A 24,690-nucleotide genomic window follows, 5' to 3' on the forward strand; every position below is an offset into this window, starting at 1 on the left:
CTGGGCTGGCCTTCAACTGCCCATCTTCCTACCTATGCCTCCTGCACAACTGGCATTTCAGGCATATGCCCCATATTGTTTGTTGAGATGAGGTCTTGCCAATTTTTGCCCAGGCTGGCCTCAAGTCACAGATCTCCCAATCTTCACCTCTCAAAGAAGCTAGGATTATAATTAAGAAACACTATGCTGGCTGATTTTTTTTAAAAAATTTAGTGTTCAAAAGTTGGGTTATGTTTTGATCATGGGTTTCTATGGACTTATCCTATTTAGAGATTAGTCGGCTTTCTTGGAAAAGAGGAAATACAGCTGTTATTTCTTTGAATGCTTTTCTGTCTCTACCCTCTTTTTTTTTTTAATCTTTTTCTGGTACTCTGCTGACATGGATGATGCATCTTTTGTTATAATCCCCAAGGATCCTTAGGTTCTGTTTGTGTTCTGTAATTTTTCAGTTATTTTCTTTCTGTTTCTCATACTGGCTAATATGTATTGCTGTATTTTCAACTTAATTGTTCACCATGTCTTCTCAGTTCTGTTCTTGGGTGTCTCTGGTAAGCTTTTTACTTTGATCATTGCAGTTTTCATCTCTAAAGGTTCCATTTGATTCTGCTTTCTCTTCTCTCTCTCTGCTATGACATTTGTCTGCATTTATTACAAGCATGTATGTAATTATTCATTGAAACATTTCATAATAACTGTAATAGGGAGGTCAGATCTGGCCAGTGCCATCATTAACTGTGGAGGAAGTTCAGGTTGACTCCAGCTCAGATTAGAGCAGAAGCCAACTCCATCTTCACTAAGATCTCCCCCACCCTATCCAGGGAAGTTCCCCTTCGCTGTGATAAGAATGTGTAAACTGCTTGACCACCTGAAGCATGGAAAGTTCAAGGAACGTTCAAGGTTAAACCCGTGCTCTCCTGACTAGGCATATCCACCTGCATCATGTGAGCCCCGCCAAATCCATGCGCCAATTCCAACTAGAATGATAGGTTGGTTCAAATAGATACTATTGGACAGACTGTAACTCTATTGGCCACCTGGGTGCGGCCTAGCATGGTCTGTAAGTGTTGTATCTTCATTGGTCACCTGCGTGTGGCAAGTTTGTGATGTTTGCCTTATAACCAGGCTGGAAGGCCACATGGTCACGCGGTTCCAGCTCCCGAGTCTGGGCTGCACACGTGTGGGCGTTTTCAGCTCCGAGTGTGGGCCCTGATCCTGCACACGTGGTCGGCAGTTTCGGCTCCCGAGTCTGGGCTGCGACCAAAGCTGGTCGGTTCACTTTTTGTTCACTTTTTACTTCCCCAATAAATCTGTCTTTTTGTCATCTTGTGGCTGGAGACTGTGTGGTGGACTCTAGGGGAAACCAGGAATCCCCTCCCTTGAGGGGGGACCCCGTTTCATTGTAGCGAACCCCTACTCTACTTCAATAACTGCATTTAGCCCTTTTTAGGTGATCCCAACATCTGGTTATTTCACTACGGGCTATTTGTTTTTATATATACTCATTTAAATGGGTATTTTCTGGATTTGGGGTGGCACATTAATGGTGTTCTGGACATTTGGGGGTATTTTGTTATCCTTTAGTCATCTCAGTAGACTTTTTCTAACATCACATCAGTGGTAGAAGACATTCTGCTTCATTACTTCTATCTTTGGGGAGGCAAAGTCCAAGGACCCTACCAGACTTCTTTCAACACCTTATGGTGTGCACCGCATTACTGCTGGGTGCAGATGGAGTTCAGATTTCTACTAGGCCTCTGTAGACAACATCCTTTCTGAGATATGGATGGGGGCTTTCCAGATGGCTTCCACACATTGCTACTCTGAAATTCTTGGCTTTTTATTTGGCTTTTTCTCATAGCAAAGAGGGAGTCTTCATTCTAGCTAAATGAGATAACACTACTTCAGGCTCCCCATGAATCCTCCACTGCTAAGGGAGCCAAGAAAGAGGTAGAAGCAGAGATTGAAGTTCTGACTCTTCAACTCAGTCTTCTCTGATATCATCACCCCTGGGAAAAGGGTGGTGGAATGGCATCTAAAAAATCTTAAAGATAGGGTAAGGTTTTTTGTTGTTGTTGTTATTTGTTTCCTGTAGTTTCTGGTTGAAAGTTTTGCTTAAAAGCTTTCAGTGTGGCTAGGTTCTTGCTTTTCTTTTGGCTAAAGAGAGCAGGGTCTGGGGATTTGGGGGTTTTGTTTTTGTTTTTGCTTCTGTATGTTTACTTTGTCCTCTTGTTTCAACGAACTTGGTGAGCCAGTGATGTCTCCACTTTGTGCCAGGCCTGCAGGCTGCCATTTGAACTAGTTTCAACTTCCTCATTGTTTTTTTTTTTCTTTAAATTTACTTTGTTGTTATTTTAGAGGTGATATACAGTGGACTTACATTTACATAGGTCAGATAATAAGTACATTTTCTATCATACAGTTTCTTATGTCCCTCATTGTCTCCCACTCCCTCCCTCCCATCTCCACCCAAAAGTTGAATAGTTCACTTTCATCAATGTCCAGAGCGCTCCACTGCTGTACTTCTTCACCCTTTTCCTCAGATTCTGTACCTTCCCCCCCACTGTCCCACAGAAGTGCACATGAATACTGTACAAAAGGTAAAGAATACAGAATCATCAGAAAAAAACACAATAAATATTTTTTTAAAAAAAGAGTTGCTGGCAAGAAAAAAAAAGAAAAACCAAATTTTAAAAAGTCTTTTGTTTCCATACCTTTGGAGTTTGTTTCAGTGTGTATATTGTTTAAAGTACATTTGAAGAGGTGCTTCGGTATTGTGTTTGGTAAAATGTTTTTGCGTGTTATTTTGCGTGTTATTTTCACATTTGCTGACTTTTCCCACGAGTAATGGAAGATATGAGGCAAAAACAAAACTGACATCTCACTGCTGTTTGGAAAGTTCTGAGACCCCGGCCATCATAATGTTATTTGGCACATCATATCTAGGAATTTTAGCTATTCTTAACAAAAATAAAATAGGGAGGATTGTGGTTATTCTAGCATGTTTGAAACAAGAAACACATTGCATTTATTTTCTTTTATCATTTGAAATATTTTTTCTGGCCACTAATGCTGTCTCAACTTTGTATATATTCTTGTTGTATAAAGATATCTGACTTTAGTCCAAAGAGAATACATTTCCTTGTCTCAGTGTAGAAATTGGTAAGCTGATTTAGCTCATACTTTCCAAGAAAAATAATCATGAGATAGAAATGAAGTGGAAAGTTTCTGCCTCCTAGAGATTTGAATTTTTAAAAATCACACACAAATTTAAAAGTAGAATAGAAATAATTGACCTCAATTATTCTATTCTGGTTGCTTTGAAATTTTAGTAGGTATAATTCACTATTGTTAATCACATATAGTAAAAGCCTAGGCCTTAGGCCTTGTTCATTTAAATGTTTGCTCTTAATTTACTTAATACTAACTAAATAATAGTAAAACAAAACTAAGCCTTTGATCTTAGTGATACTGTAAAACTTTTCTCCTTGAGTATTTTGAGATTGTCCTCTTGAGTAGAGTCAAGCAAATCATCTACTTTTCTGATTTTTAAGTAGTTATTCTGTTAAAAAGTCTATAATAAGCTTAATTATATTACAAACCTGTGAAGAAAGGTTGTGCATAAAATGCTTTGCTAATTCAATCTTTGCAACATTTGCTGAGTTTAGATAATAAAACTATACATAGGAGTTTCACACTTTCCTCTCTGAACAATAATTTATTTGTGGTTAGTAGTCGCAGTCATTTATAAAGAAGTAATGACACTTAAAATAATAGATTTGATTTCTTTAGATAAGACCTTTCCATTTAACTCTAATTGTCAATAATACTTTATTGAGTTTTTGCTTAGAATTTTACTTAAAATTGTTAATACTGGATTATATTTTCATACCATATTAAAACAAGCTTGTAACTGTTTTGAGAATATTGTTCTTTAAGGCTATAGCTAATGGTCTGGCAACGTTGAACTAAATGCAAAAATCATTCTATAAATATAGGCTTAAAAGTGTGCAGGTCTAGGGCTGGGGATATGGCCTAGTGGCAAGAGTGCCTGCCTCATATACATGAGGCCCTGGGTTCGATTCCCCAGCACCACATATACAGAAAATGGCCTGAAGTGGCGCTGTGGCTCAAGTGGCAGAGTGCTAGCCTTGAGCAAAAAGAAGCCAGGGACAGTGCTCAGGCCCTGAGTCCAAGCCCCAGGACTGGCCAAAAACAAAACAAAAGTGTGCAGGACTAAAGCCACCAGCACAATTATGTTCATCGCAGCACAATTTATATCGCTAAAATAGGGAACCAACCCAGATGCCCCTCAGCAGATGAATGGATCAAGAAAATGTAGTACATACATACATATATATACATATATATACATACATATACATATATATGTATGTACTACACTTCTCCATTCGTAAGAAAATGGAAAGACTTGGAAAAAATTATACTAAGTGAAGTGAGCCAGACCCAAAGACACATGGGCTCTATGGTTTCCTCGTAGGGAATAATTAGTACATGTCTAGGATAGTCCTAGCAGAAGATCACAATAGCTATGTACATATAAACACATAAAATGATGCTAATAAACTCCAAGCTATGGAAATAAGTGGTTTACCATTGTCGTTATTTTCAATGTACCATCTGAAATTATGCCACTTTATTTTGTCTTTTTTCCCCAGGGTTTTACCCCTGATGTCATTGTTACTGATTTTGGTACCCTGGGTATTGTATATTTGTTTATTGGAACTAGTGAAGGGAAAGAGAACATAAAAATGGAGAAAAAAGGGGTAAAAGGTGAACCAGTGCAACAGCAATACTTAAAAAACCATATGCCATAATCCAACTGTACAACTCATGGGGGGGGGGCGGAACTGAGGAGGAGGGAAGGAAGGAGAAAAAGGAGGGAGGAGGTAACAAGTTTGATTAAAAAAAATGTCCTCACTGCCTTATGAACCCCTCTGTACATCACTTTGAGAATAATTTTTTAAAAAATAATAAAATTATTTCTGCTACAAAAAAAGTGTGCTGGTAAAGGTAGAGGATATATATACCTATATGAAAGTAGGCAAAGTAGAATTAGATTCTTTTTTCCTAAGGACTATTATCCCATTATAAATTATTAACCCCTACTAGTAACATTTGTTAATTATTAAAGTAGTAACAGTATACATTATATTCTTCTGAAAACCTAGAATCCAAGTTCCCTTTAAGGAATAAAATGGGTCATTTTGCATCTCATTTTATTACCTATATGCTACCTTTCAAAACAAAAACAGTTGACTAAAATATGTAAAAAAAAAAATTCACATTCTCAAGTTTGATTAAAGGAAAGAGCAAAGGAGTATGATAAAGTCTTATGCTCTGAAGGACGATGATGGGCTTTACTGATCCCACCGATACAGAGAAGGAATCTCAGAGATGTACTGCACACTTAGTGTGCTTTCTGGAATAGCAGATCAGCACCATCTGGAAGCTAGCACTTTCTGAATCAGTCTTTTTCAAGAAGACTCAGAAGTGATTCCTTTGTACATTATATTTCATGAAACACTGGCCTAGTGGTTCTAGTTTACTTCACAGCTTATTTGCAGTGCTTATTCACAGTGCAAATTTTGGGTAAGTTGTTAACTATTATGTACTGTAAATTTTATTTTTAAAATAACCATTCCTCATGAGTTTTTTTTAAATAAATAGTTAAATGCAATAATATATTTAGAGCACTTTAAATACCACACCCACAGACAGACGTTATACTAAGCTATCTGTCTGCTTTGGGTGAAAAGTATTGTGTGAAAGGTTGCAATAGTATCTGTAAGAAAAGACTGATGAGAAATCTGAAGGGAGAAATAAGCAGAATGCTTTTTTTTTTTTTTTTTTGGCCAGTCCTGGGCCTTGGACTCAGGGCCTGAGCACTGTCCCTGGCTTCTTCCCGCTCAAGGATAGCACTCTGCCTCTTGAGCCACAGCGCCGCTTCTGGCCGTTTTCTGTATATGTGGTGCTGGGGAATCGAACCCAGGGCCTCGTGTATCCGAGGCAGACACTCTTGCCACTAGGCCATATCCCCAGCCTAAGCAGAATGTTTAGAGCTGGAAGACAAAAGACATTGGGAACACACAATAATCCTGGATACTTAGTTTGTATAAAGTTAAATGAGAGACCTCTTAGTTTACTTTGCCATTCAGAAATGAATGGTCTTACATAGCATCTTTAATATTTTAAGTAGATTAATATAAGAATATGAAGAGTGGTATTTCATATCTTAAAATTGGTTAGCTCACAGTTGCTTTTAATTTAAAGCCAAGAACAAATCTCTAGAATTTAGGGAGCAGAATGAGATGACTTCTTTGTAAGGGGCTTTTTAAAGTTTGTGCTCCATAGCTGGTCACAAAAGTATTCATACAACTTCACTGATAACCTTTAAGGGGCAAGAAAGCTTAATGTAAGACCATTTGTCCATGCTTTCCATTGTCAGAAATTCTTGTTTGAAGTTGGAAACGATGTACATCACCTTGTAAACTAATTCCTATGTGATAAAAGTTTTTTATTCTACAATTCTAAACTACTTTCTGTAGGTTATAAGAGAGTGAATTGATTTAAAGCAGCCTTTCCAAATGGGAGAAATATGTCTATTTTGAAACATGGGTCATTTTAGTAAAAAATAAATATTTAAGCAGGTTAGAAGCAAGGGAATACAGACTTTCAATAGAAATGCTTTTGTTTATAAGTGAATACCTGAAAATTTATATGTTTTTAGAATATGAAAAGTAAACCATAAAAAATCAAACTTCTTATTAATCTGGTATTAATATCTTATATGGTAGCTTATATGATGTGATGGTTTAGACATTATATGTCTCCATGTAAGCTTTTTTTTTTATCAATTTATTCATTGTCAAAGTGATGTACAGAGGGGGTTACAGTTTCATATGTAAGTCAGTGAGTACATTTCTTATCAAACTTGTTACCTCCTCCCTCTTTTTCTCCTTCCTTTTGCCCTCCCTAGTTGCCCCCCGCTATGAGTTGTACAGTTAGATTATGGCATATAGTTTTGTAAGTATTGCTGTTGCATTGGTTTACCATTTACTCCTTTTCTCTCCATTTTTATGTTCTCCTTCCCTTCCCTAATTCCAATAAACATACATACAATGCCCAGGGAACCAAAATCAGTACCAGTGATATCAGGAGTAAAACCCTGGGGAAAAAAGACAAAGGAAGTGGCATAATTTCATATGTGACATTGAAAATAACACAACAATAGTAAACCACTTGTTTCCATAACTTGGAGTTCATTTCACTTAGCATCATTTTATGTGTTCATATGTACATAGTTATTGAGCTATCTATATAAGCTTTTAAATAAGTGTCATTACCTGTAAACTTGAGCCATGACCTTTGGGTCTCCATTCTGTGTAGTTTAAAAAACAACAACTCATAATGCTTAATTACTTGAGCAAAAGACACAATCTAATACTTCATAGTTCTGTTTCTTCCCTAAATGAATTTACAGCTCTCTAAGGAAAAAAGATAGAGACTTAGAAATTTCTTAGGGAGCTGGCTAAATATTCTGATAAAGTATCAGACTTGCATCAGTGGGTGGTAGTTTTACACAAATCACAATGTTACAAAATGATACAAATATATGTGTGGAATTCTAGTGTACATCTGTTAACCACATCATCTTGTAGTTTTTCCCCAGCAATCCATGTTCCATTTTATAAATTACTTGCCCAAAGTTAGATTATTACTAAGTATCAGATTTAACATTGAAATTGGGAATGCTTTATTAACACCCAGGTCTGTACATTTAACTTACTCCATAGTACTACTTTGTACTTATGATGTGCCTGTTATGTACTATTCAGAAAGCATTTGGTAAATGACTGGCAAAAAGCTTGGCAGTCATTTTTATTAAATTTAATTTTATTGTTAAAGTGATATACAGAGGGGTTACAGTTACATATGGAAGGTAGTGAGTACATTTCTTTCAAACATTGTTACCTCCTCCCTGATTTTTCTCCCACTTTCACGGTCCCCTTAACCCCCACCCTTACCCCAGTTTGTAAGGTTTATTTCCAACATATTGGTCATTTGAGTATCACTGTTATATTGATTCACCCTTTGTCCTTTGTCTCACCATTTTGTTGTTCCTTTTCCCTTCCCCAAGTCAGATAAACATATATACAAGACATGGGGTACCAAAATCAAATACAGCGACAGCAGTGGATAAACCAAAGGACAAAAAAAAAAAAAAGCAAAAAGAAATAACTTCACACAGTATATTAAAGAAAAAAAACACCACCACCTCTTGTTTCCCTATCGTGGAGTTCATTTTGATTACCATCATCATATATGCTCATATGTTCATAGCTATTGAGCTATTGTATTCCTCTCCTAGGACTATCCTAGACATATACTACTTACTACAAGTGAGGGAAACCATGGAGTCTATGTTTCTTTAGGTCTGGCTTACTTCACTTAATATGATTTTTCCAAGTTTTTCCATTTCCTTATGAATGGGGCAATGTCATTCTTTCTGATGGAAACATAGAATTCTGTTGTTTATATATACCACATCTTGATCCATTTATCTACTAAGGGGCATCTGGGTTGGTTCTATATCTTAGCTATGGTAAATAATGCTGCAGTGAACATAGTTGTGCTGGTAGTATTAGTATGTCCCTGTTGTGGTCATTTGGGTAAATGCCCCAGAATGGGGTTGCTGGGTCATAGGGGGAGCTCTATGTTTAGTCTTTTGATGAGCTTCCATACTGCTTTCTACTGCTTTCTTGTTGAACAAGTTGGCGTTGTCTTGGCAGGTCTTTTTTTGTATGATTTGTTTTGTTGCCCTGAATGTATCTCTTCCTGCCTTAAGGTACAGATGCTAGTTATTATATTATCACATTATATTTTGATTAGTCAGAAAGCTTGTCACTTGACTTAATAACTCAAGGATCCATTGAACTGTGGGGAGCTCTTGGAAGTATTTTACTTAATTGAGTTGATGTTTAGGTTTAAATGTGATCACACTTAATATTAATTAATATTTATTTATGTTTTCCTATGAAGACTTCTATTTTGGAGAGTTTGTCTTTTTATAAACATTCTTAAATAGTGGACAAACTCCAATTTTTAAATCATGACATGGTTTGCTGTTTGGTGTTCTATATAAATTGTATTGTTTCCTGTCTTTTGGCCAAGATTCCATCCAATATATCTTCTCTTTATTGTACTCTTCTGCCCAGTCAGTGAAGAGGTCATTTTACCCACATCTTCCTAATGTAAATCTCTCTCCAGATGGAGAATTGAAGTCTCATTGTGCTAAGGAAGGAGAAAAGGCAGTATATTCTGAAATCTGGTAAAATCAAGAAAGACATAAAAAATGATAATGATAAGATTACCTGTTTTTATATTCAACCACATGGCATGTCTTTAAATGAATTGCCTATAATTTGTCTCAAATGCTGACATTTAACTCATAAGCTGTATAATTGTGCTTGATATTTCCAGACTAAAATTCATATTCTGTGACCAGGCTAATATGTTCTCATACTGCAAATATGACTGCCTATGGTAACAGCTAGAATTTAAAAAAAAATCTTTTTATATACTGAATGGCAGGCAGAGGCTCATGAGGCCACCACAAATCATTCTTGTTTTTTGGAGCTTGCTCATAAAAGCATGGAAATATAAAACCATCTGGGCCTAATGTAGATTGACTTTGAAAACCTGTTAACTTATTTAGACCACTGTTCATTCTATTGTTAAATGTTGCTGCTTAAGTCATTATTGAACAAGCTCTTCTAGTTAATAGAGTCTCTAAACTTAGTAACCTATCCTTTCACTGTGAACCAGTCCCTCCTCTGTAAGCCATTTCCAGCTCCCTTTTTGTTAAAGGTTAATAATGAGAATAATAAAGCAATTGGCTATTATGCAGTCAAAATTGGTGAAAGTTATGAGAACAGGAATCTTCCCAGAAGCAGTGATTATATTATGAAAATGTTAAGGAATACAGAAACCAGTTGCCAATTTTGACATTTAAGAAATATCTCCACCCTTAATCATGATGATCGCTGTTAGAAGTATTTAAATAGAACAATAACATTGGACAGTAATTACTATACCATAGCATACATAAGTAAGAGCTAAGAGGAAGACCTAGAAATGATCTAAAAAGAAAAGAAACCTGAAAAGGAAATTGCCGCTATGAACAGAGTACTTTCTTGGCTAGAAATATCTGGTCCCAAAAAACTTATCTCTGAAGTTAGGTCTTTCTAATGTAGTATTTTCATCTTGAGCACTTTTTAAATTTTAGGAGGTACGTGAGAAAGTGCCCCAGGATACACTGTCATGTTTTCTATATTAGGCTATAAAGAATGGAGGGAGATAAATGGGCAGAAAATGCCCTGGTGATAGTTATCCCAGTGGAAAAATAACATAACTGATGTTATCTGATACTCGAAAGATAAAAATCAAATTTTAAGCCCTGTGTTTAATATAGTTGGAAACTTTTTGTGTAAATTAGTAATTACTTTTACTACAATACTGTCATCATTTCTATAGACTTTACATTAGTTTTCTTTCTTAACAGTTTATGGCCATCCTAGTGTCTGTGAAATGTTTTTCTCATTGTGCTTTTGACTTGCATTTTACTAGGGCTAATTATATTTTCCATATTTTCTTCTGCTTAATGGTCATCTAGGTATTTTCTTTTGATTAATGTATTCAGAGTCTTTGCCTACTTTTAATTGGGTTAGTATTTTGTTTATTGTTGAACTATATGATGCCTTTATATAGTCTCATTCTCTTATTCTGAAAATTATCTTTTTAATCTTTCTCATTTCTATGTTTATTGGAATCTGCAGCACTCATGTATGCAGTTTTAGTCAATATTTTTTCAAGTTTTGCCTTAATTTGCAGTCTCACCTCTTCAGCTACAGTATAGAGAATGCCAAGAACTTCTAAGTCTCTATCAGAAATACCTATCAGAACAGCAAGAAAAGCTCAACATGTCTCTCTCAGAACTTGGTGCTGCTAGAATGCAGGAGCAACAGGTAAGCCGTCTTTGCTTTTCCCCTTTCTTATCTTTGTGAGATCAGCAAGATGTCAGAAAGTCATTTGCCTTTTAGTTAATTTTCACACAGTATGTAATATTGTTTAAAATACTCCCAACTCCATATAAGTTAGTATTTTTTTGCTTTTCTTTTTCCATTTTTGTTTTTTTTTGGCCAGTCCTGGGCCTTGGACTCAGGGCCTGAGCACTGTCCCTGGCTTCTTCCCGCTCAAGGCTAGCACTCTGCCACTTGAGCCACAGCGCCGCTTCTGGCCGTTTTCTGTATATGTGGTGCTGGGGAATCGAACCTAGGGCCTCGTGTATCCGAGGCAGGCACTCTTGCCACTAGGCTATATCCCCAGCCCCTTCTTTTCCCATTTTTTTTCCTGTTTTTAGAGCCCATAATGCAGCAATGATAACATGGAATAGGCTATGAGTCAATAGAAAACTCTAGTTGTATGAAAGTACAGTAGGAATGGTAAAGAAAATAATTTGATCTGTTCTTTTTTTAAAAAAAAAATCTGTTCTTAATGAAGAAGATTAAATGGACTGCTTGTTACCCATTAGTATACGTTGTCTTGTTTTAATCCTTTTCTAACTCATGTTCTTTTTTCTTTATTTTTTTAATTGTCAAAGTAATGTACAGAAGGGTTACAGTTACATATGTAAGGCAGTGAGTACATTTCTTATCCAATTTTTTCCTTCTCTTTCCTTTTCTTCCCACCTTCTCCCCTCCTTGGCTCCTTTCCCACCCTCCCCTGACATATACAGTTGGTTTATAGCATATTGTCTTGTAAGTTAATACTTACATTGTTACATAAGTTAATACAATAATATAAGTTAATAATAAGTTAATTACATAAGTTAATACTGTTGCATTGGTTCACCTTTTACCCTTCTTCTCTCCATTTTGGTATTTCCCGTCCCTAGTTCTGATAAATGTACATACGATTCCCAGTGTTCCAAAATTAGAGACTTATAAAAAGAGGAAATTGGAATATTTTGATATGTTTGTATATGCATATTAATCACCCAAGTCAAATATATGAGTGTTTGTATGTGTGTGTGTGTGTGTGAGAGAGAGAGAGAGAGAGAGAAAGAGAGAGAGAGAGAGAGAGAGAGAGAGGTATGTGTGTGATCACCGAATTGTATTGTATCATTAAGTGATCAGTAATCGGCCTATTTGGATGTAAAACTGGTTCTCAGAACACAGTTCTTGTCCTCTAGTCATTGATACTTGGTCTCTTTTTCTTGTCCATATAACTTTAAATCTTCAAATGAGTGATGATTACCTTTGCATATTAAGTACTGTGGAAAAAATTGTGTAATGTGATCAAAAGTATTTTATGTTTCATGTCAAAATAGAGATGATATACTAAAAATTTTCCCTCCACCTTCTATACTATCAAATCCTTAAGAAAGATCAGATCAGGGTTTACATGCCTTCTAAAGAATACTTATTCAATGTAGAGATGGCTGTTTTAGGGTTAAGAGTTTTAAGCCTTGAGCAACATGAAGCCAGGGACAGTGCTCAGGCCCTGAGTCCAAGGCCCAGGACTGGCAAAAAAAAAAAAAAATTTTGAGCCTAAAATTTTGCACATAAAGAAAAGTTAATAACAACAACAATACTCGAATATGGCATATGTTAGATTTTTAACACTAGTTTTTATTTTAATTTTATCTTTAAGTAGTTGTACAAAGGAGTTGCCATTCAACAAAAGTCTTATGAATCTTGATCAGTGTCGCGCCTTGCATCATTCTCATCCATCCCTGCTAACCCCACTCCATTTTGATGTTCTTCCCTTCCCTAGTTCTAATAAATATACAATACCCAGAGTACCAAAATCAGTAACACCCTGGGAAAGAAAGACAAAAGAAAATGGCATAATTTCACATGGTACATTGAAAATAACAGAAATAGTAAATCACTTATTTCCATAATTTGGGATTCATTTCATTTAGCATCATCTTTTGTGTTCATATGTATATAGGTATTGAGCTATTGTGATCTTCTGCTAGGACCATCCTAGACATGTACTAATTATTACCAGTCAGGGAAACCATAAAGTCTATGTTTCTTTGGGTCTGGCTCACTTCACTTAGTATAATTAACCCCACTATTTTTAAAAATAAAAACAAACTTTTCTTTGAAGTGCTGGGATTTGAACGGAAGGATCTCACTATTGCTAAGCTGATGCTCTTGAGTCATTCCACCAGAGCCTTTCTGTGTTGTTTATTTTAAAAATAGTGTACTGCTTTATGCTCTGACCAACTGGACTGATATTCCTCTTTGTGCTTCCCTTTGTTACTGGAAAGCCAGGCATGAATCACCATGCCCAGCCATAAGTTGAGATGGAGTCCCAAGAACTTTTATGCTTAAGCTGGCCTTAAACTTAAATCCTCTGATCTCTACCTCCCAAATGGCTATGATACTAGGATTCTGCTCTCACACCTAGCTGAAGTCACAAAAAATTTAACATATAGACAAAGTATGAATGTTTTATTTGTATTCTAATTTGAAAAGTTGTTTATTGTTGTTATTCTGCTTTTTTTTTTTTTTTTTTTTTTGGCCAGTCCTGGGCCTTGGACTCAGGGCCTGAGCACTGTCCCTGGTTTCTTCCCGCTCAAGGCTAGCACTCCGCCACTTGAGCCACAGCGCCGCTTCTGGCCGTTTTCTGTATATGTGGTGCTGGGGATTCGAACCTAGGGCCTCGTGTATCCGAGGCAGGCACTCTTGCCACTAGGCTATATCCCCAGCCGTTATTCTGCTTTTTTAAAAAACCTGAATAACAAAATGGCTTCCTAAGAAAGTAGCAGCCAACCTTGATTATTTATATGACTTACCCCTTTCACTTGGAAAATAGGTCAGATAGTTAAAGTATCCCTAGTCTATTACTATTGAGTTGCTAGAGAAAATTGCAGCATTAAGACCAAATGCTATTGACTTAGTTTTAAGCTAATGATTTCTTGGAGGTTTCACTACTGATCATTCATGATTAACACTGTCTATCTTAACTTTGAGAGATAAAACTGAAAACAAAAATTACAAGTACTAGAATGAACATTTTTTTCCATGTATATAAAGAAAATGTGTTCTGAAAAAAAAGGTGCCTGGACTAAGGAAGGTGCTGAAGGATAAAATACATGCCTAGCATGCCTGAGGCCTTGGGGTTCATTCCCTAGTAGCAAAGAAAAGCAAACAAACAGTTGTCCTTAAATTTTACTTTGACTTAATAACAAAAACTTTTTTCTTTCTTTCTTTTTTGCCAGTCCTGAAGCTTGGGACTCAGGGCCTGAGCACTGTCCCTGGCTTCTTTCTGCTCAAGTCTAGCTCTCTACCACTTGAGCCACAGCACCACTTCTGGCCTTTTCTGTTTATGTTGTGCTGAGGAATTGAATCCAGGGCTTCATGCATGTTAGGCAAGCACTCTACCACTAAGCCATATTCCCAGCCCCTAAAGAAAACATTTTAAAACCATTTGTTAGCAAGTTCCATATGGCCAAGTGTTCGATTATAGTTTATAAACAATGAAAATTATGCAGAGTTAGAGGCCACTTTTGTGGGCTCTGCCATTGGAACCAAGAGACAGTAATTTAACTTACTTTTTAAATATTATGCTTAGCACCTTTCTTGTTATTTGTTGTTATTTTGCAATCACTGTTTTTCTACCCATCAACCACACCAAGCTTTTTTGAAAACATATGCTGTTGCACGGATTTTTTTTTATTGACTTAGCAAATATTTAGATAATGTTGATGTTTAAGCCTTCTTTACTCTTTGAAATTCTTCATTATTTTGATTGGTGGATTTAGAAAGGTAGTTTGAGATTTCTATCATTTAAAAATATTTTTTAAATGATCAGTTTTAGCTCCAGTGAATGTATATGGAATAATCCTTGCTTTTAGTCTTCTGATTTGATTAAAGACATATTACTACATAAAATACTACATAAAATAATCCAGTTTCCCAGGATCTCTTTTCCTCTGTGTTTTGTTTGTTTTCATACCAAGTCCATGGCTCTGAAAGGTTATGGAATAGTTAAGAAACTGATATATACTGAAGATAAATCATCACAGAGTACACATTTAATGTTAATGTTTTCTGTCACTGGTAATTTTGTTCCAGAAGTTTTTATAGTGCTTACAGCTAAGGATACTTAGAACTTCTTCATATTCTGTGACTGTATTCATATGTTCTTTTAGTTAAAAATTTGTTTATCTTACCAATATATAGTCATGTAGTAAAGCTCCTTATTTTATTCTAATTTTATGCAAATTAATATGTATTTGTAATCATCTGGTAAAGCTCTTTTTAATCTTATCTAATTATAAGCATGTTACATAATTATATTATATATATGTACATATTATATCCTTTTGTGTATATGTGCTGATACTGGGGCTTAAATTCTGGGGCTGGGTGTTGGCCTTAAACTTTTTGATCAAGGCTAGTGCTCTACTACTTGAGCCATGGCTCCACTCCTGACTTTCTAGTGGTTAAATGTAGATGAGTCAGGTAGACTTTTCTGCCAGGGCTAGCCTTGAACTGAAATTCTGAGGTCTCAGACTCTTGAGTGGCTAGGATTACAGGCTTGAACCACTGGTGCCTGATAAGTGTATGTATGTTAAGTACATCTAATTTAATACTAAGCTTACTTCAAATTATAGTAATACTTTGTTATAAGAAGCTTAGATTTTATGAGCAGTCTAAGAAGCATCTCTGTACTTATAATTTACAAAGAAACCAGATTTGATGTTCTTTGTACCACTAAGTTCCTTAGAACATGAAAGATCTATAAGCAGCAAAAAAGAATAGGATTAATTACTGACTCTGCCCAGAAACAATGGAAGACAGTGGCGGTGGGATGGCATGTTCAAAAAGATGAAAAAAATTCCTGCCAGTCAAGGAAAATGGTTATATAAACATGGAGGTAACATAAAGACATTCTCAAATAAACAAAAATTCAGAAGACTAAGTTTCTAATGTACCGCCTTACAGTAAATATTAATAGAAGTCTGTTCAGATGAAAGGAAATAATATAAAGTAGTATTGTAAACTCACATATAGAAATAAAGAGCACCAATGGAAGGTAGTTATGTAGTTTTCTTAAATAATTTTAAAGACAATAATTATAAAATTATACTGGTGAATATATAGGATATAAAGATTGTGTTGTACATGTGTGTGTTTGTACAAAGAGAGGAAAGAATAGAGCATATTTACTCTATGATCATGGAATTAAGTTTTAGTATAAAGTAAGTAAATCTGTCTTTATTCACAAATAATATGATCCTATATGTAGGAAAACCTAAAGAACACACACATATAGTAGTACTAATAGAAGCGTTTATCAAGGTTGTAGGATATCAAATCTATATGAGGAAATCAGTTTTATTTATTACCAATAAATAATGTAAATGGATATGCTTAATAAAATTGTATGGTGAAACTACAAGAAATTGTTAAGAGAAGTATAAGAAAGTCTAAGTTAATGAAAACAGATTCTAAATTCATAGATTATGATTTAAATGTTATTAAAATGGTGACTTCCAAAACTGATCATGGCAACACTATCTATGACTATATATATATAGTTCTCTGAATGGTCTTCATATAGTCATACACACATATTTTTGACAGCCATTGATTAGAGTAAATCTCAGACTGTTATTCTTTAATACAGTTTAAAAGATATCCCACAGTGAGTTTATTAGAACTTAACTTTATTATTTTATTTGAAGGATAAAATGTTGAATGTTGAATAATTTCTCAGATTATCTTCAGTGACAGCTTTTTCAGTAACATATATTACCAGCAGTCATAACTTTAGTGGATGGGCCCCAGGAATATGGAAAAGATAACACTTCGCCACATTATCCTGATGTACACCTTAGGCAAGAACTGCTCGTTTAATTTAGCCTCTTTGTTAGCAGAAGTAGCAGCTTAGATGCCCGAGCTCACATAGTCGATTACTGGCGGAGCATAGGTTAGCTCTTAGCATCATATATCTTAATGTTTGATTGTTGACAAATCTCTTTATTTCTGCTGTTGAATATAGTTTCCATTACAGTGCATTTCCTGACTGATCCTGTTTATTTTAGTTTATATGTGGTCTTTAAAACAAAACAAAACTTTAAATAAAAAATTTTTTAAAGTTTTACTTCTATTTCTGAGCCTAGTACCAAGAAGCCTACTTCTGTGTTAGGATTCTGCTGTGCTCATATTAAAATCAGTTAGCATTTCACCACCGACCTGCAATTTTCAGAGCTTTGTATATTTTGCTTTACACTGTTTTTTTAGATCCTGAATTGCTTTCCTACCGTTATTTTACTGTCAAGCTCATAAACTGTATCAAAGTTCTGATTTAATTTTCTAATTCTTACACAAAAAACAGTTTAATAGCAAAGAATTATTAATATTTTAGTACAGCTTCAAGGTACAGTTAATTGTTCTGAAAATTATGTTACATTGAAAATATTTCATTGATAATTTTCTTAAGCCTATAACAAATTAAACTTCTTGTACTTTATCAGAGGATTGGAAAGGAAAAGTATCAGCTAAGTGCACTTTTCATTTTCTCTTTTCTGGGATCTAAAATAGTGAGTCTTTTTAAAGGACTGAACTTTACAGGCACTAAGTAAGAAAATTTAGGTATTTTTCATTAAAATAATTTTTTCTATTATTAACTTTATTTGTTTGTTTGTTTGTTTTTTTTTGCCAGTCCTGGGGCTTAACCTCAGAATCTGAGCACTGTCCCTGGCTTCTTTTTGCTCAAGGCTAGCACTCTGCCACTTGAGCCACAGCGCCACTTCTGGCCTTTTTCTATATATGTGTTGCTGAGGAATCGAACCCAGGGCTTCATGTATACGAGGCAAGCACTCTTGCCACTAGGCCACATTCCCAGCCCCTATTATTACCTTTAAAAATACTGTAAAACAGTGTATTTGACAGTGAGGAATTGGATTTAATTTTGGTATTGGGGAATCAAATGCAGGACCTTGACTATGCTACACCTCTAGCTATAGGAATAGGATTTTTTTCCCAGTACTTTTTTTTTTTTCAGAAAAAGCTCTAATATGAAAAATAAATACCACAGCTTAACGGTTTAGAATAGTCTACCCAGCTTTGCCCAGAAAAATGAATACATAGGATGGTGAAGAAAAACTGAGTGTATTCTGTATTTCTGTATTAGAGTTCCAGCATATTAATGTGTGCATTTACCTGAAGACTGAGAAAAACTAAAGAATTTTCTCTGAAAATTGCTTAATTTTTCCATATTCTTTAATATTGTTTCAAGTTCTGAGAAATAATGTACATTTAACCCAGGAAGCAGATGATAGCATGATTATCTTGACAAGTTTTTAGGAGAACATTTCTTATATCTGCAGTTAAACATTTGGATCATTGGAAACGGCCTGTGTCTAACTTGACACCCATATCATATTTGGCTTGTTTGGGCATGTGACTCCATAAGAAATGGAAGGAAGCCACATTGAGGAGCCAGTTTGATGCTTTGCATTTCCTGTTTAAATTCTTTGATTCTCTTAGGTTTACTTCCTTTCTCTCCAAAAAAGTTACATCAAATCAGAGTAGAAAGTTCTTTAGAAAGTATTTCAAACTCAGTGTAACAATTTTGACCCATTGGCAGTCTGATTTATTAGTTCAAACATTTAGCTATACTAAAGTCATTCTCTTTCATTTTGATCATTGTTTTAACATTTGAGATCATGAAGAAATTACTTTATTTTCTCACTCCTTCCTTCCTTCCCTCCCTGTATCCAGTCCAGGATTTTGTGATTTGATTTCTATGGCTTTCTTTGAGAGTACACAATGAATAAAAATTAGCCACTGCCTCCAAAAGGGTATGTTTAAAACTAGCTTTTAGTTTGTAGTAAGTTATATAGAAGATTATTTTTCCATTTTTTAAGTTTTTAAAAATTGAAATACTCTGCAAATGTCTTCTCATTCCCTGAAATTGTAAGCTTGATTTTCAATGGCATGCAGGTGAAACAGTTTAAAACAAATGATTGCTGTCAATCAAGCATATCAAACACATGACAGTGGCTGCCACAAAATGAGTATTTGTTGTTGTTTGTATGGTTTTTGTTTTTGTTCATGACAAGATTTAGGAGATAATGCCTGACAATAGTAAAAGAGTCAGGCCCTGATTTAGGTATGTTCTTACATGTTGTTTATTTTATTTGCTCAACCTTTTTGAGAATAATCTCTTGATAAGAATTTTATTTATTTATTTTTTATTATTATTTTTGGCCTGTCCTGGATCTTGGACTCAGTCTGAGCACTGCCCCTGGCTTCATTTTGCTCAAGGATAGCACTCTACCTCTTGAGCCACAGCACCACTTCCAGCTTTTTCTGTTTAAGTGGTGCTGAGGACTTGAACCCAGGGCTTCATGCCTGCTAAGCAAGTACTTTAGCTTACCACTAAGCCACATTCCCAGCCCCCAAGAAATTTTTTTAATAATACCAATTCCCTTCCTATATTAGTCTCTCCTTTCTACTTCTGTTTATTACATTGCATCTCAAATGTCATTTAATCCTAAAAAAAGGACAAATTGTAGTGTAGAACAAGGACAGCAAACTGCTATTGTTTGCTGGCATAAAAGATACCAGATTATATAGTATAAGATATGAGGTGATTGCCACCTGTGTTAGTATCACTATAACAAAACACCTGAGATAACGTTTCCACAGTACGGGTCAGGGTCATGTCCCCAGAGACCCAAGATTGGGAAAAAATAAACAGCCCTAATGATCTTTGGTGTAATATCAAAAATTTTATCGTTTTTGCCATTGGAATATCAGAGAAGAAAAATGAACATGTAAAAAGCAGTAAAGCTACACTAATTCACAAGGGAAAAGACAACCTCTACAAAGTCACTTCTTGAACAGTCCTTTGGACACATATGATGGTTAAATTTCTTTTAAAAACCTTTATAAGGGGGCTGGGGATATAGCCTAGTGGCAAGAGTGCCTGCCTCGGATACACGAGGCCCTAGGTTCGATTCCCCAGCACCACATATGCAGAAAACGGCCAGAAGCGGCGCTGTGGCTCAAGTGGCAGAGTGCTAGCCTTGAGCGGGAAGAAGCCAGGGACAGTGCTCAGGCCCTGAGTCCAAGGCCCAGGACTGGCCAAAAAAAAAAAAAAAACCTTTATAAGGATATTCTTAAGAATGTCAGCTTAAAAAGGCAAAACAAAATTGTCTTGAAAATAAAGTTCTGAAATATTTTCTATGGTAGAAAATGTTATTTGCTTACTTAGTATTCATTTGCCTATTATCCCATTTTTCTTCTTAATTGAATACTAGCCTTGTTAAAAGTAACATACCTAAACTAGCTATATAACCTACATTCTCTTTGTGGATGGAGTGGCACTAGGTTATAGTTCTGACCAGTGAGATGTAACTAGTTTGTCCATTAGGATTACAGAGGGGAGGGGCGAAGGGTGGAGGAATGGGATGGCTATAGAAAGCTTCATTGTCATTTCTCCTTTTGTCTTTTGACCATCTCTTTTCTCCTTAGATCAAGCAGTTCTCAACCAGCGTTCATTTTGACCCTCAGAAGAAATTTTTGTTTTTATTACTATTTACTTTATTGTTATTATAAGGATTATGTAAAAGGGATTACAATTACATGCGTCAGGTAATTAATATATTTCCTTACGTACAGGGTCTTCCCTTACCTCACTTTTTCCCAGTCCCTTCCTCCTGTCCCCATCTACTTTATAGTTGTCACTTTCATCAGTGTCTCTTCTTTCACAGTGTTCATAATTATCTGAGAGTACTCATTTAGAAACTGATGATCATAACAAGTAGGGCCGCTAAAATATAAATTATCGCTGAAAAAATAAAGAAATGCTTACTGTGGTATATCCGAGCAAAGAATCAATTTGTGGAAACTACTTGATGAGTAGAAAAGTATATAATCTAGCAAAAACTCAAAATTGCTAGATATAGACATAAATTTGCTTACTTTTAAAAGATTAATGATAATCTTAAGAGGATTTGATATCATTTTTGTAGCTCTCTTCTATTTTTATTGTCTTTAAGTAGTTGTACAAAGCAGTTACCTTTTTTGTTTTTTGTTTTAAATTTATTGTTAAATTGATGTACAGAGCGATTACAGTTTTATACGTTGGGCATTGGATACAATTTCTTGTGCTGTTTGTTACCTCGTCCCTCATTCCCCCCTCCTCCTTCCCCCTTTCCCTTTCTCCCCCATGAGTTGTTCAGTTCATTTACACCAAACAGTTTTGCAAGTATTGCTTCTGTAGTTGTTTATCTTTTTTTACCCTGTGTCTCTCGATTTTGTTATTCCCTTTCAATATCCTAGTTCTAATACCAGTATATACGGTTTCCAATATACTCAGATAAGATACAGAGATAGTGTAGGTACAACCACAGGAAGGGGATACAAGAAGATCATCAATAATAGAAGCTACAGTTACACATAGCACATTGAATGTAGTTACAACAGTGATATAACAATTAGGAGTTACTTTTTTTAAAATAATTTATTTTTCTTATTTTCTTATTTATTGTCAAAGTGATGTACACAGAGGTTACAGTTTCATGCATTAGGACTTGGGCACATTTCTTTTTTTTTCAAATTTTTATTATCAAACTGATGTACAGAGGTTACAGTTTCATATGTTAGGCATTAGATACATTACTTGTACTGTTTGTTACCTTGTCCCTCATACCCCCTACCCTCCTCCCCCTTTCTTTTTCCCCCCATGAGGTGTTCAGTTCACTTAGACCAGACAGTTTTGCAAGTATTGCTTTTGTAGTTGTTTTTCTTTTTTTACCCTGTCTCTCAATTTTGGTATTCCTTTTCAATTTCCTAGTTCTAATACCAGTATACATGGTTTCCAATATACTCAGATAAGATTACAGAGATAGTGTAGGCACAACCACAGGAAGGTGATACAAGAACATAAGAAGACAATTTATGAATACAATGATCACTGTTACGTTACCCCTTTCAATATTCTCACCCATCTCTCCCCTAAACACCTTTTCACTCACTCTTCTTAATTTGGTAGGATATACATTGGATTCTTGTTTCTCCCTTCTCTTTTTCTTCTCATTTTCTCTCTCTTCTCTTTATTCATCTACCCTTTGCCCCTTAAACTCACTCACCTTTCCAAGTACCTGCTTCATGATGTTTTACACTATTTGGGATCTCCCTTGAACTTACCTTATTTCAGTTAATATATTTGTATACACTTGCATACCATCCAGTGTATTTAAGGTTCTTCAGAGTTGGCACTTTTCTATTGCTCTCTATTGAGGTACCAAAGTTTGGTCACTTAAACAGCCATTAGATCTGTGGTTATCTTAAATCACATAGGGACGTAACTGCGTTTGTCTCCATTGCCTTTCTTTCCTATCCACTGAAAGGAAGGTGGTAAAGATAAGCAATATGAGTATGTGGAAGAGAAAGAGCTCTTTGAAATCCTTTCTGATTGTGAGGTCAGTATCAAAGCTAAAATACTATGCTTAGCCTTTGGATGTAATTAAAATAATTCTGCCATTAGCGATCATACACACTAAGATTCAAGAAACTAAAGAAAACATGAGGGTTTTGACATAAAGTATACATAGTAATAATTGACAGAAACAAAAAAATTAAAATTTCAGCATGGACAAATTTCCTAACCGTGAAATTGACTCTACTCTCAAGAAAGTGAATTGCTTTATTTTACGCTGCTTTCAGCTGTCACAAAGCAAATGTAATATTTACTTAAATTATTTTACACACTACAATTATTCCTTTGTGGGATAAAGGAAGTTTAGTCCCCTTATAAATTTATACATGTGACAACCTGATTCTCACTATGTTTTCACTATATTCCTTTCCCTTAAAATTGTAGAAAATTTTCTTTTAGTAGAAGTGCAACAAAAAATGCACTTTTGATTTTTCCACTAACATATCAAACTTAGCCTGACTAAAATTGAATTCATAATTTCCTTCCAAAACCTGTGACTATCTCATCTGGCTCAGGTTTAGCAAGTTCCATTCTGTGTATTTTTCAGCGAAAGACTTTATAATCATATTGACTTCTCCCATTACAAATATAGTCTATCAGGGGCTGGGGATATAGCCTAGTGGCAAGAGTGCCTGCCTCGGATACACGAGGCCCTAGGTTCGATTCCCCAGCACCACATATACAGAAAACGGCCAGAAGCGGCGCTGTGGCTCAAGTGGCAGAGTGCTAGCCTTGAGCGGGAAGAAGCCAGGGACAGTGCTCAGGCCCTGAGTCCAAGGCCCAGGACTGGCCAAAAAAAAAAAAGAAAAAGACAAATATAGTCTATCACAAACCTAGTCCATTATGCCTGGAATATATTCCAGCCCAACAATTTCTTACTATCCTCATTGTTCTCACCTCATGCAAGTACAGTTTTTACCGGGCTAATTCCTGAATACTCATGTGAAATGAAAAATTTGCATCCACATGAAAAACTGTGTTTATACTGGTTTAAGTCATAATCAGTGAAAACTGTAAATAAACCAAATGGTCCTTATAAATGAAAAAGTGGAACAAATTATTAATTGAAATACCACATAGATGAATATCAAATGCATTATACATAATATATAACTCAAAAATTTAAAAATCTGGTTATGTGACATTATAGAAAAAGAAAGCCAAATCAGAGCCAATGTGCATATAAGCTAAACCTCCAAAGAGTAGAATTTCAGTCTGTGAACATGTCTTGCCTTAAGTTCTGCCTCTCATTCTCAAAGAATAAACTTAAACTTTAGAAGTTTTGTTTTAAATTAAAAAAGTTATCTTAAAGTACTCAAGTAATGGCATTAGAGTGAATTGCCTAAGAATTAACTGGGCATACTTCCTTAACAGATTTTAATTATTTTTATAGTTTTTCCCAAATGAAGACTCAAAATAGCCATTTTAAGTAAACTAGACCAGCTCTTTCATCTTCATTGCAAACTTCACACCCTAAGCAAAGCATGAAGCTGGGCAGTTCACTGTTTGATTTTCAAATTGGACTTTTCATTAGGTTTTATGATAACTTTTTATTTTTATCAAGTTCCATCTCAGCCTTCTGTTTAGACTCAAGAAGATTTATGGCAAATGATCAGGGTTCTCATTTGAACAAACAAATACAATAAATCAGTTTACTCCTTCAATAAAATGCTACTAATAGAATACATTATTCTATTCAATATTATGCTATCTTTAAAATTAAGCAGAACATTAGTGGCACTGAAACTAGTTTCAATCAATACATCCCTGTAATGAAACCTATTGTATGAGAAACTTCTTTTTTTATAGAGGAAAAATGCCTTTAGCAATGCTGCCAAGTCTCACAAAGTAGAAAACTATTTGGTAGAATTGCTTGCATTTGTTTTAATTTTAAAAAGGTAATTTCTTGGAAGTTACCTTAAAACAGTTAGAGCATGAATAGTTCTTAAGTGATTTTTGCTTAATTGAAGAATTTTGTTGGCACTTGATCTAGCAGGAACACAGACATGAGCCTCATTGAAATTAAGGACAGAAAGAATTTTAACAGAACTAGAGCCATACTCTAGGGTGTAAAATTTTTCTGTTTTCTCTTCTGATCTGATAGAGTTCTTGGTAAATGCCTTAATGTTTGAAAAT

General features: G+C 35.2%; 1 protein-coding gene across 1 annotated transcript in view; it reads left to right on the forward strand.

Moving 5' to 3' along the window:
- Kiaa1328 (KIAA1328 ortholog) overlaps positions 1 to 24,690 on the forward strand; it is a 189,554-nt gene that overhangs the window by 51,739 nt on the left and 113,125 nt on the right. Inside the window, exon 6 of the mRNA XM_048363542.1 lies at positions 10,918 to 11,045. Coding sequence (XP_048219499.1) covers positions 10,918 to 11,045 — 128 coding nt within the window. The remainder of the gene's footprint in view (positions 1 to 10,917; positions 11,046 to 24,690) is intronic.

The sequence above is a fragment of the Perognathus longimembris genome, chromosome 15 (assembly GCF_023159225.1).
Source record: "Perognathus longimembris pacificus isolate PPM17 chromosome 15, ASM2315922v1, whole genome shotgun sequence".
Classification (NCBI taxonomy): Eukaryota; Metazoa; Chordata; class Mammalia; order Rodentia; family Heteromyidae; genus Perognathus; species Perognathus longimembris.